Here is a 14,517-nt window from a genome sequence, read left to right on the forward strand (position 1 = left end):
AATAATGTTATGTAATGAATGCAGAAGAAGTTACCACTAGTGTTTGATACACATTATTAAAATTAACTAGAAATTTATTGTTTTTAGAGTTTAGTTTAATATGAATACTTAAGGAAATAATTATATAATTCATCCTAAAATAAAAATATTAAAAACTAGCATCCTGGCTTACTATAAACAGTTTAACAAAACTAAAATGCCTTCTAAGTTAGGTTTATAATATCAAATTGCTTTCAGATATTTACTTTACATTTATTTATTTAAAAAAATTTTTTTATTTGGCTGTGCTGAGATATATAAAGGATCTTAGTTCCCCAACCAGGGATCGAACCTACACCCCCTGTAGTAGAAGCTCAGAGTCTTAACCACTGGACCACCAGGGAAGTCCCCTTGCTTTCCTTTTGATGGCAGAGCTTTTAACTCTTCCCTTTTGACTTCCGTTTCAACACTCGTGATACTCACCTTACCATTTGTAGTTTTCTTTTTGTTTTTCTTCTTTTGACTCCTGTTCATCTCCAGCTATTCAAAACTTTATGTTTTGGGTTGCACTACTGGTTCTCTTCTTTTATTCTGTACTGTCTCTTGGCAGTAAAACTCAGTCTTGCTCAAGTTTCATTATCTCTGTTCTGTTGTATATTCTCTTCCATTGGAAGCTCTGTTCACCTCATCCCCAAAGCCTGAAACCTGAGAGTCCTCTCTTCTGAGAAAAGTTAGAAGGTTTTTAGCTATAATACAGTTTAAATATGTTGTTGAAAATTCCTCACTTTGTGTTTTATTATTACCAAAGAATTATATCAGTTTTGTTAGAGATACTTTATTCCTTTGTATTGTTGTAAAAATGTGTGAAATAGAACTTTAATTTTTTTATATTTTTCCCTAAGAAAGGAACCTGTGCTCAGTAGTAGATGTATGGTAGTCATGTGACCATTCTCCCCTTCTTTTTGAAGATTTTTGATTTCCATTCATGTCTACACACTGGTGATTCAAGTTTTTAACTGTTTGTATGCAATTAAAATATTTGAAATGGATGAACTGAGAATGGGCCAGTATGTGGGGAAATCATTCCACCAAGAGGAGAAAGAACTGAGTTCCCACTCAGATTTTAACGTCTCTAACTCCTTACCCAAATCTCTCTCTCTGCTTCTTTCATGAAAGAAAAGAGAAGTAACTGTGGTATTAAAACTTTCTAATTTTTAAGAGGTAGCATTCCTAAAGGCTGGGTACCACTATTTTTCATTCTGTTCTACTTCAGTGTTTTAGTACTAGTCTGGACCCACTAAATTTATATCATGACTTGTTACAAGGTCATGCTCTATGGTTTGAAAAACACTTATATCATAAATCCTTGAGTTTCTCAAACATTGAAATATGACATCCAGGGTCTTACGTATATTCTTCCAATTGCTATCAAAAGAATTGATATGTCACATATATCAAATCTTTATGATTTGCTATGACTTGTTCTTATAAATATTTGTATTTTATGTATTTTTTTTCATTTAGCATACTCAATCCTTGGGGAGGAAGACCTTTGCCTTTATTTTTTGTAAGTTGTGTTTTGAAACTGTGACAAACCTACAGAGAAATCACAAATGAAATACAAAAAAATTCTGTTACTTTGTAAAGAATTGGAGAGTGCACTGCAAACCTGATGTTCTATCACCCCCAAAGACTTGATATATTTCCTATTTAATAATAAATATTGGGGCTTCCTGGTGGCTCAGATGGTAAAGAGTCTGCCTGAAATGCAGGAGACCAGAGTTTGATCCCTGGGTTGGGAAAATCACCTGGAGAAGAGAATGGCTATCCATTCCAGTTTTCTTGCTTGGAGAATCCCATGGACAGAAGAGCCTGGCAGGCTACAGTCCATGGGGTCGCAAAGAGTTGGACGCGACTGAGCAATTAACATACAATAAGTATTAATAAATATTATTGATAATAAATATTCTACAGATAATGTTTTCTTATATAACTATAACCATATGAGTGGGAAATTAGTACAGCAGGAGCTGTTGGGACTGAGAGAGAGAACAGCACAATTAAGCAGATTGGACAGAATTTGTTGAATGCTTATGTGAATGAAAAAGAAAAATTGTAACATTGAGAAAAGTTATTATTAACTACCCTTTGGTATATTTGTATAAATTGGGAAATTGCCTACATTAAAAATGATTAGTTACTTAACACTTCAGCGTTGATGTTCCATGAGAATATAGTTTTAAAGTATAGTTTTAAATATATTTATATACTTACAAGTATATAATATAGTTTTAAAATCACTAGTAAAGTAATTCTCCAAGCCAGGATTCAGCAATACATGAACCATGAACTTCCAGATGTTCAAGTTGGTTTTAGAAAAGGCAGAGGAACCAGAGATCAAATTGCCGACATCTGCTGGATCATGGAAAAAGCAAGAGAGTGCCAGAAAAACATCTATTTCTGCTTTATCGACTATGCCAAAGCCTTTGACTGTGTGGATCACAATAAACTGTGGAAAATTCTGAAAGAGATAGGAATACCAGACCACCTGACCTGCCTCTTGAGAAACCTATATGCAGGTCAGGAAGCAACAGTTAGAATTGGACGTGGAACAACAGACTGGTTCCAAATAGGACAAGGAGTACGTCAAGTCTGTATATTGTCACCTTGCTTATTTAACTTATATGCAGAGTACATCATGAGAAACGCTGGGCTGGAAGAAACACAAGCTGGGATCAAGATTGCCGGGAGAAATATCAATAACCTCAGACATGCAGATGACACCACCCTTATGGCAGAAAGTGAAGAAGAATTAAAGAGCCTCTTGATGAAAGTGAATGAGGAGGGTGAAAAAGTTGCCTTAAAGGTCAACATTCAGAAAACTAAGATCATGGCATCTGGTCCCATCACTTCATGGGAAATAGATGGGAAAACAGTGGAAACAGTGTCAGACTTTATTTTGGGCGCTCCAAAATCACTGCAGATGGTGATTGCAGCCATGAAATTAAAAGACGCTTACTCCTTGGAAGGAAAGTTATGACCAACCTAGACAGCCTATTAAAAAGCAGAGACATTACTTTGTCAACAAAGGTCCATCTAGTCAAGGCTATGGTTTTTCCAGTAGTCATGTATGGATATGAGAGTTGGACTGTGAAGAAAGCTGAGTGCCAAAGAATTGATGCTTTTGAACTGTGGTGTTGGAGAAGACTCTTGAGAGTCCCTTTTACTGCAAGGAGATCCAACCAGTCCATCCTAAAGGAGATCAGTCCTAGGTGTTCATTGGAAGGACTGATGTTGAAGCTGAAACTCCAATTCTTTGGCCACCTGATGTGAAGAGCTGACTCATTTGAAAAGGGAAAGATTGAGGGCAGGAGGAGAAGGGGACGACAGAGGATAAGATGGTTGGATGGCATCAACGACTCAATGGACATGAGTTTGGGTAAACTCCGGGAATTGGTGATAGACAGGGAGGACTGGCGTGCTTCGGTTCATAGGGTTGCAAAGAGTCGTTCAAGTTAATCTCTATAACTTAGGGTATTTAAACCAGTCTCTGTAATATATTGGTATGTGAACCAATCCATGTAACTTACAATACAAATGTAAAACTTACTTGTATTATACAGTGGTTAAGAGCATGGTTTCCATTATAAGGCTTTCTGCCTCCTCATCCCTGCTCCATCTTTCAGTAACCGTGTGGTTTCAGGCAAGATATTTCTCTGTGCCTTAATGCGTGCCTGCTTGGTCACTTTAGTCATGTCTGACTCTCTGCAACCTTATGGACGGTAGCCTGCCAGGCTTCTCTGTCCATGAGATTCTCCAGGCAAGAATACTGGAGTGGGTTGCCATGCCCTCCTCCAGGGGATCTTCCCAATCCAGGAATCCAACTTGTGTCTCTTATGTCTCCTGAATTGGCAGGCAAGTTCTTTACCACTAGCGCCACCTAGGAAGCCTCTATGCCTTAGTATCCTTAGCTATAAAATGAGGGTATATCTCACAGAGTATTTTTTGTCTTTTTCATTTTTATTGGAGTATAGTTAGTTTACAATGTTGCATTAGTTTCAGGTGTACAGCAAATATTATACATATGTTTATGTATATATCCAGTTTTTTTTAAGATTCTTTTCCCATATAGGCCATTACAGAGAATTGAGTCAAGTTCGCTGTACTATACAGCAGGTTCTTATTAGTTTACCTCCTTCATATGTAGTAGTGTATATATGAGGCTCCCCAGGTGGCTCAGTGGTAAAGAATCCGCCCACCAAGCAGGAGATGTGGGTTTGATCCCTGGGTCAGGAAGCTCCCCTGGAAAAGAAAATGGTGACCCACTGCAGTATTCTTGCCTGAGCCTGGTGGGCTACAGTCCATGGGGTTGCAAAAAGTCAGACAGGACTTAGTGACTAAGCAGCCGCAGTGGAGTGTGTCAATTTCAGTCTCCCATTTATTCCTCGCTCCCATCCCCTGGTAACCATACATTTGTTTCTACATGTACTCTACTTCTGTTTTGTAAATAAGTTCACTTGTACCCTTTTTTAAGATCACAATAAGCAATCTCATATGCTGTTTATCTTCCTGTGTCTGACATTCTTCACTGAGTATCACAGTCTCTTGGTGCATCCATGTTGCTCCAGATGGCATTATTTTGTTCTTTTTTATGGCTAATACCCCATTGTATATTTGTAGCACGTCTTCTTTATCCATTTCTTTGTTGATGTACATTTAGGTTTCTTCTGTGTCCTGGCTATTGTAAATAGTGTTGCAGTGAACATTGGAGTGCATGCATCTCTTTGAATTTTGGTCTTCTTCATAGGGTTGTTTTTAAGATTAACTGAGTTACTGTACTGTAGATCCTGGAACAGTGTAGGGTTAGAGACTCACTGAAAGATCCAATTATAATTTATAGTCAGTTTTCCCTTTATGTGATTCCTCCATATTTGCAGTTCATGATTCCTCCATATCTGTGGTTCCACATCCTTGGATGAAACCAGTAGTGGATTATGTAGCACTGTAGTATTTATTGAAAAAAATCTGTATATAAGTGGACCCAGGCAATTTAAATCCACATTGTTCATGTGTATGTCATATTAGGCATAGGGCCTAGAACATAGTAAGGATGAAATGTGTTAGCTCTTATTATTATTTTAAAAAATTATTTGTGCCCCTAAGTCTCTCATTTTGAAATACTACTGTAAGAATCTCTCCCATTTGCTACTCCTCTCCATTATCACTATTACCCTATTATTCAGGATTGAATTGATTATTACATGTAAAATGCTTAGAATAGTGCCTATCACCTAATAAGCATTTGGGGTTAGCCATTATTATTGGTTATTATGATTTTTACATAGATGACCTCTCAGGTTACTAAGATCCTTTTCTTGCCATTAATGATCCTATGCCTTTAATATCCTTTCCTGCTCTTTACTTTAGTCTTTCTAGGATACTATTCATATAATGTAGCTCCATTTCGGGAGCTTTGATGCCTAAAAGGAAAAAAAGAAAACTAAAAACAGGTTCTTTGATGCAGATGTCAGATGATCTGCCAAGACCAGTTGAAAAAATGGCATTAATGAAAGAGGTAAATGTGAATTTTGAAACAGTGAAAATTTTGTTTTAGGTATTTCATTCTACTAAAATAGTCTCAATATTTTATAGGAGAAAAATGGTATTAATTATCAAACTCAGGAGGACTTGCTACTTATTTATTTTTAGCAATGGACCAAAACTCAAATTGTTATATGAAAAACTCAACAGTTTAGTTGAAACAGAATGTGGAGAGTAAAGGTCAGGAATGTTTTAGGAGTTTTTTGAGGTTAGGAAAATAAATTAATGTATGAATTCAGGTTTAAGTAAGAGAAAATTTTAAGTAGGATTAGTTATTCTTTATAGACAGATCTTATGTATTCATTTGAAAATCTTAAGCTTCTTTTTAGAATTTAAATAAAAATAGATTCAGTTCTCTGTAAAAATAACATTGTTAGCTTTTTGTTAGGAGAATAATGAGAGACCTTATCTAATTTCTTAAAGAGAAGTGACTTGTTATGTGTTCCATTTGCATGACCTCCTCTTTAACCCTTCACTCCTCTTCAGCTGTGTTTATGCTTTAAATATTTTAGAGTATCACGGAGAAAAGTATTTTTCTCTGGTAAAAATTGCATTGGACTTTCTTTTTTTAATGATGATAGCTACATAAAGCCACTTCACTACTGTTTTCGTTTTCAAATAATTTTTTGAAATCAAGTTTTTACGTATATTTTTTAAAAACTTTACTACAGGAAATGGTAGAGTGAGAGTTAAATATGTTTCATGGAGGGAAGAACAGTCCATTGGGGGTTAAATTGCAGAGTCTAATGGAATAATAACTGGTAGCACCATCTGCTGGCCTACTTCCGCAGAAGGAGTCAGTATTTTTAACGACATCTCTAATATTCATGCTGATGCATTTTGATGCTTTGTGCATTCATTTCTTTCTGTGCTTTGTTGGAATCTGGCTATCTGCTTACAGCTATTGAGGAAACTCAGCTTTTTAGGAGGGGTTTACGCCTTTTTCATATCTAATTAGGATGAACAGTGGATATAAACTTGCCAAGGCAGAAATGTGTTGATAAATCACAATGTGTATTTGTGGAGGGTTGTGCATCTCTTGGTTGCAGCTTGCTAAATAGGCCATTTAGGAATCTTCTTTCAATGCTTTTTTCTTGAGCACTGCCTGGGGTGGTGAAAAAGCAGAGGGCAAGCCTTTGTCTGACGCCAAAAATGTCTTCAGTGAAGAGGCCAAGAGGAAGGGTAAGTGAAAGCCTGAATGAGTGGGAGGAGGAGGGGTTCTTTGGGCTAAAAGGCTAATGGGATTGAATAACCTTCCTTATTACTGGCTGCTGCTGCGGGAGTCGTACTGCATCGCCATCTTGAGCTTGTTGCTGTTTTCTCGCGTCTTGGTTATTTGTTATAGCCTGTAGGCCTTAAGGTGGCATTTTAGTGAGCGATTCTAAACCCTCCTTCCTTTCTCAGTGCTGTAGCACTGCTATGAAACCTTTGATGAGGCAGGTATAGAAATATATCCAGTGAAGCACACTGGAATCAGCATGAAAATGTGTTTGGAAATTCCTGGTGGTTTTTTCCCTTGCTGTAGTCAGAGGCATGTTTACGGGTAAGAATGTAACAAAACTGTGATCTAAGAATACATGGATGTATGCGTGTTTGAAGAGGATATTATTTTTAAAATGCTGTTGATTTGCTTCCTGTGATATTGCTAAAATATTAATAATTTTAACGTGAAACTATAAATTTGTTTTTTTCCAGAATTGCTTGAGCAAAATACTATGATATAGAAAGAGAAAAAAATCCTCATTTAACTCTTTCACAGAAGAACTAAAACTTTCTCTAATTTTTAGTATGGTTTTGTCTACTAACTAGCTATATTGCTGCATAGACTGCACATTAAAATGATTTAAATGGTTTTAAGTTCTAGTTCCAGTTTCTTGTAAAGCAGAGAGGCTTTGTTTTTCTAAAAATCATAATAAACTATGGGGAGTAGTCATTCTAAATGAAAATTGATATTTTAAATTTGTTAATAATTTTCAGAGTTCTGGAATGAAGAGGAAAGAAGACACTTATTCCAAATGCCCAGAATATTTATATGACTTAATTTGGATTAGCTGTATTTATAGGACAAAATTTGAATCAGCTAATTAAGAATGCAATGAAAATATCAGTGAATCTGTATTACCCTTCTTTAATCTTCATTTTTAAAAGCGATAGTCCGGCTTTTTATTTTATACCTAGACTAATATCTAAATCAGCAAAGTGTTTTAATTTTAAACTGTAACACACATATTTGCTTATGTATTTTACTTCTTTAAGCTTAATTCTAAAGTTTTGGTTGTGTGTGTTAATTGTTTAAATGTACTTTTATATATTGTGTAAAAATTATTTTGATTTCTCTAGCCTCCATCTTCCAAGAAGAGTGATGGTTCTGGGACATACACTAAGTTGCAGAATACCCAGGTGAGGATCATGTCCGAGAAGAAGCAGAGAAAAAAGGTGGAATCAGAAAGCAAGCAAGAAAAGGCTAATCGTATAATATCAGAGGCCATAGCAAAAGCGAAGGAGCGAGGGGAACGCAATATTCCACGAGTAATGAGCCCTGAAAACTTTCCTAGTGCTTCAGTTGAAGGAAAAGAGGAAAAGAAAGGAAGAAGGATGAAATCCAAGCCAAAGGACAAAGAGAGCAAAAAAACAAAAACTTGTTCTAAGTTAAAAGAGAAGACAAAAATTGGGTGAGTTGATTAAGAATTAAATCTTCTTCCTTTGAAGTTTTTGTAAAAGCAGTCTGTCTAATCTTTTACTTTTGATTTGCGTGTGATGTGTTTACTCTCACTTTGGAGTTTTAAGTTGGGTACCTCATTGCCTTTTTGAATGAATTAGGTATTAATAATATTCCAGAATTTTACTAAATTTACTGACATGTGAACATACCTTTTTGTTAGTAAAAAGAATTTAGAATAGGAAAATATTTTATATATAAAACAGAAAAAGAAAAAAAAATCCACATTGCTGTGCCAGTTCCAAGTTTATTTAAAATTTTAAAGCGCCTTGAAATTGTTTATAATTATAGATTTATTTCTCTCTTAGTTGTACTTCACTGGGTACTTTATAGTTTGGAAACATGAAATATAATATTTTCTCATAAACCTGCAACTTTGAAATAAATGGAATGGCAAGGAAACTAAGACCATTTAAGTCAACAATAAGCAGCTCTCAATTCTTACAGACTTACTTCTTTATAGTCTTTCTGATTTACTTTATGTAATAAAGAGGCCAGGTGAGGATTAATGCTCCAAGAGAATTATAAGGATAAAGAATTGCTTTTGGAGGGTACATTAATCCTAGGTGTTTTTTATTTGACTACTTATTTTCAAAAAATAAAATGTAATAACTATTATTTGTTTTATGTGTATGTTTATTTTATGGATGCAAGGGATGCAAGGGTAAAACTAATCTAAGGCCAACAGAGTTTAGACTTGTTTTTATGGGAATATTTGGTTATTTTTGAAGGCTTTATATGAAATATTAATAAAGTGTTTAATTTTCTTTTGTCCACATAGAAGAGTACACAATAAAGGAGAAATTTCATTATTATTAAAATCTTCATTTGCTTAAGAAATCATTTATATATTATATAGATATTCCGAACTAAATTTTATAACAGTTTATTCACAGCATTTTAAATGCAACCATCAAACTAAGTTATATCATTAGGTCCAAATCTTTAAATAATGTGGGCTCTGTTGGTATAATAGAGAGATAATTAATATTATTGATTTTATATTTTATTTGCAGATAGCTAACATGAAATTTGAAGTTTAGATTTTTGTTCCTTTTATGTTTAAAGGCTTTGGAATGAAGGCATCTTATTTCAATATTTTTTCTAGTTTTAATTTAGGAAACCCCTTATATAATCCTTTAATGTATTAAAAGTTGCTGTGATTAAAATATTCCAGTTTTAACTTGTACAGGGATATGGACAAAGTAGTAGTACTATTTGAAAGGATATTTAAAATAATCATAAGAGGAAACCTTAGAGAACCTTCAAGAGTTACAGTAAGTTTAAATGGGGGGATGAGAGGATAACTAGAGGGAAGGAAAAGATAACAGGTGAACCTGGTTCAAGAGAAAAAAAACAATATATAAAGGGAAATTAGAAATAATAAATTATAATATAAAAACGTGGATTTTTTAAAAGTGTAGATTAATATGGTAGGGGATAGTAATATATTAGAGTAGTCTGTGATATTTGTATTTTTGTTATAAATAGATTAGTAATGATAAATTATTTTAATATTGTACAGCATGATCAATTTAGTACTTGTTTTATAGAGATAGCATTTGTGAGAAGAGGTCAGAATTGTATTGGAAAGATATTTCCATGGTCAGGTATTGAGTAAGCGGTAGAAAAATCACTTGCTGAAAGTGGGTGAGGAATTTATAAGTTGCAGGCAAGTAGAACTGAAGCTTGCCCATATATTATTAAGCTATTGGGAGTGCAGCAGTTTTTTGATCATCTTTATTAGACAACCAAAGATTACTTTCATGTTGGAAGAAAAAGCGTGGATGGAAATGAAATTCATATACAACCTGGAGTTCTGTAATGGGTCACTTGAAATATTTCATTACTGTGCTTTCCAGTTAGCCCACTACATTGTATTATTTGAATTTGCTGAGTTTTTAATTTTTTGTGAAGAACCAACTGTCCTTTAAATAGTTAAGTTTATTTGCATCATTTTAATAGTATTTCATGATGTATTAAATATTTTCTTGTAAAGGTTTTGTTTTTCTTCGTTTTAAAAGAATCGAACTTTTGCTAGTATCAGGTGATTTATATCAGATAAAATTAAAGGGAGTGTGTGCTGCAACTTAACCATGAGCATTAATGAATGCTCATTAATGAAACATAAATTTCAAAAATAACTAAATTTGTAAATAATAAGTTATGATTATAGTCAGAGTTGTTCATTTAATGCACATATGTGGTATCATATAATCTAGGATTTATTATATACTAAGACTAATCTGAAGAAAACCAATACTGCCTCTGCTTCCGTGAAACCTTTGTATTTTTTCTGTCACTTTCATAGATTAATCTTTTTAAATATGAGGAATAGAGTTTCCTTTTCAGAGACTTTGATATAGTGTCATTTAATCTTTACAGCAATTCTGAGTTAGACTGGGCATGCAGTATGATAATGAGGTTAAGTGCTTTGACTTTGGAACCAGATGTACTTATTCACATTCCCCCTTTATCACTTATAAAGCAGTGTGGCCCTGGACAAATACTTAACCTCTCCAAGTTTTAGTTTACTCATACATAAAATGAGGATAATGGTAGTGCTTGCCTTATAGTGTTATATTGAGGGTGAAATGATTTAATAACATTTAAAGCATATAGAACGATACCTATAAATAATGTTAGCCGTTATTTTCTGAAAACATAAATAGCATTTAGCTATTTAAGGAAAAACCCAAGGCCGGGAGCTATGCCCCTTGTTTGAAACTTAAGTTCTGACCTATCTGCCTAGGTTCTCTTTCTATTAAGGCTCTCTTCCTGAATAAGATGAGTTTAAAAATCAAGCAGACAATATGAAAACAGAAACAGTTGCTAAAACTGATAAGAAGGAGAATAGTTTAACTTACTAATATTTTTTTCTTATTTGTATGCCTCTGTTTATCAGATTAGCTAGAGTGGCATTTAGGACAGGTGAATTTTGTTTTGAAACGTGCTTGGAGTTTGAAAGGAATTACATGGTTATATGGAAGGGATAGTGTGAGTTAAAATGGAAATAACAGGTGTAAAATGAAGAGTAAGGTATAGGACTTTTTCTGCTTTGACATTTTTCATGATCTTGGCAGTCAGGTTATAAAAAGCCACCTTTCAAATGGAAGAGTGGGTATTTCTTTAGTGATCTTTGCTACCTAATAGAAGCTCCATGAATGGAAAGGAATGAATTTTATGAAAAGAATGAATCAATTGAAGATTAAATTTTAAATGATGCCAAATGGTTGCATTTGGTTTGTTAAAATCAGAAATGGCAAGCTAATCCTTCATTAAGTCACAGGGACAAAATTAATGGTTTAGTAGTGATAAAGTAAATTCTAAAATAAATTCATTCTAAGACTTCTAGTAGAATTTTCTTATAGCTTGCTTTTAGATTTGATTGAAGCATTTTTAAGTTGATTTTGTTTTATAGCTTTGACATTTAAACTATGTTTCCATGTTGTCAATTATTTTACTTCTTTGCTTTAGATGATCAGACTGACAAGTAGAATGTTTTTTACACTTAAAAATGTTCTTATAGCCCTGTAAATTATATCAGTAGAGGTAAAACCTTCACAATTAAAGGTTAAAAAAAAACTATTTTGTATTGCTCATAATTATTCTTTCTGTTGTTACGAGTGGCAGTTAACAAGTGCTAGAAGTAGCTTTTCTCTTTAGATAAAGCAGAAAACATCTAAATTAGGAAATATTTATCAAAGCAAGTTGGAATTAAGGGTGTCATGTTATAAAGAAAAACAGTAAAACATTTAATTAGATTTGGAAATTACATTGTGCCCTTCTTTGCGATTGTCATTCTGAGCGCCCAAGAAGGGATAAGTAAAATAACATTTATTAATTACCTACTATGCATATACATATATATGTATGTTTGTATTTTTAAACAAAACAAACATGTAAGTATATCCATATGTGTGTCTAGAGAGAGACACGCATTTAAATAATAATATAAGGGGAAAATCATGAACAAAATCTGAGGGGAAAATAAGAGGAATCAGCAGAAATTGGGAATTATCAGTTTATATTGTGTGTTAGTGAAATAACAAATGAGAGCCTTCCCTGGTGGTCCAGTGGTTAAGACGGCACCCTTCTACTGCCAAGGGGTGGGTGTTCATGCCTGCTCAGTCAGCTACACCACATGTCACAGGAAGTAACAACTGAGACCCTGATTGCAAACATTCAGAGTAGTAGGAATTTAGTGTGTGTTAGGATAAAATATAGATGTATTAATTAAATGTTTCTCAGCATATGATTAAGAAAGTGCTTTCAAAAATGTGTGGTATAAATTTATTATGTATTTTTAATTGTTAATCATGCCATTAGTAGACTGTATAAGTTCTATAATTTTTAAATGCTAAGAAGATAAAATGTTTTATTGATTTGACTATTTCTAAACTTAAGTTCAATGAAAATCTGAAGTATTCATCTGCAGAAAGAATTAATGTATACTTTATATATTATTATGAATTTAAGATTTATAAGTCCATTTTTAATGCATACATCTTTATATAAGATGTATTATAAGGTTTATCACTAGCAAATAATGTGCGATTATTTCATTTAATCTAAAATGTCATTGATTATGACACACTATTATTTTTTTATTTTATGTGTCAGAAAAAATATATTAACAGTTAAAACTATGGCATACCTTTGAATATTAAGTGAATCTTGATTTCATAGATGTTAATATGTAGAGGAAAGGTGTACTTTAGAGACACTATAGTATCTGATTTTAATTTTCCTATTTTGTCAGTATTTTTAAGCATAAATTTTTTTTTTAAAGAAGGGAAGTAAATTTTTTAAAGAATAAGGATTAAACTATGCTGATAAATATACTGACTATGATTAGCTAATACTTGGACCTTAGTGACTATTTATATGAAACAACTCAGTGAAATAAACATTTTGAAAAACTTGATGCCCAATCTTAAATTGGAAGTGATTATTTGTTTTATTTAGTATTATTTTTTGTCCATGCCACATGATGTACTGGATCTTAGTTCCCGGCCAGGGATCAAACTCATGCCCCCTGCAGTGGAAGTACAGAGTCCTAACTACTGAATTTCCAGGGAATTCCCTAAACAGGAAGTAATTTATAATCCACGTTATTAAAAACCTCGAATACAGTCCTCCTTTCATAAATTTAAAGATTAACTAAAAACTGTTTTAAAACTTGATTGTTTTTTTCCAAGAAAGTTTAAGCTAGAGTCTTGAGTTGAACTTTAAACTGGAATAATTTCATCAAGTTAAATATGTTTCTTCTTAAAAAAAATACACATGTATATATCTGATGATTTTAAAAATAGCCCCAGTGCCTGCAACTGGGCTTACAAAGAAAAGAAAATTATAATGTAAAATAGTAGTTTTGCTTGTTTCCTCTATGTTTGATGAATTGGGTGCATTAATTACAACAAATGGACTAAATTGGATAAGATTCATTGTTTGTCCAATTATTGCAATGAGAGGATCTACAGGGGGCAATTACAGATTGACACCGTGTAGAATGTAGCTTGTTACATGGCTTCTACTAATAACACGTGGGCAGGATTTAGATGAGTGCATCAATTACATCTGAAAATCAAATATAACTGTCAAGTATATAAACACTGAGGTTTTCTAGTATGTGTTTCAAATGAATTAACAGTTCAGATTTATACTTAGTTTGAAATTGCCCTTTGCTGTCTGAAAACAAGCTATGTTTTGATATTTAGTTCTTTTACATGCCTGGATACTTGTTGCTGCAATTTGCTAACATTGATAACAGATCCTTTTAATGTTTTAAAAAACAAAACTTGCTTAAAGTCTTTATTATCATTATAGTCTGTATTACTTTGTTGCTTTACTTTGTGACATTTCTAAAAAGCAGACTATCAGTTTATTTGAAAATTGTACCTATAATGACATTTTATTTTAGAATTAACATAGTAAACTTTCTGTAATTCATCATGGAGGAATGGAATGCTCTTTGGTAACTGGATATTTTACTTAACTGACTTTATCTTATTTCTTCTACTTTTGGACCATCTGATTTCCTTCAGATAACATTTATGGCTATCAGTTGTCATTGTACAGGCAATAGATATCCCTGGTTGTTCAGAAATCAACAAACTTTAACCGTAGCATTTTCTAAAACATAATGTAGTTTCATAATCCTCTTTATTCATTAAAGTATATTTATTGATATTAAACTATCAAGTGACTGGTTGAAG

General features: G+C 33.2%; 1 protein-coding gene across 4 annotated transcripts in view; it reads left to right on the forward strand.

The window, feature by feature from the left end:
- Positions 1 to 14,517, forward strand: part of CHD9 (chromodomain helicase DNA binding protein 9) — a 128,845-nt gene that overhangs the window by 31,605 nt on the left and 82,723 nt on the right. For 2 of the 4 annotated variants that reach the window (XM_068992606.1, XM_068992607.1), the window contains exons 1-2: positions 6,733 to 6,762; positions 7,921 to 8,252. In XM_068992606.1, coding sequence (XP_068848707.1) covers positions 6,733 to 6,762; positions 7,921 to 8,252 — 362 coding nt within the window. Of the gene's footprint in view, positions 1 to 6,732; positions 6,763 to 7,920; positions 8,253 to 14,517 lie in introns of those variants that run through there. The other 2 variants (XM_068992604.1, XM_068992605.1) reach the window with 1 other exon arrangement.

The sequence above is a fragment of the Capricornis sumatraensis genome, chromosome 20 (assembly GCF_032405125.1).
Source record: "Capricornis sumatraensis isolate serow.1 chromosome 20, serow.2, whole genome shotgun sequence".
Lineage (NCBI taxonomy): Eukaryota > Metazoa > Chordata > Mammalia > Artiodactyla > Bovidae > Capricornis > Capricornis sumatraensis.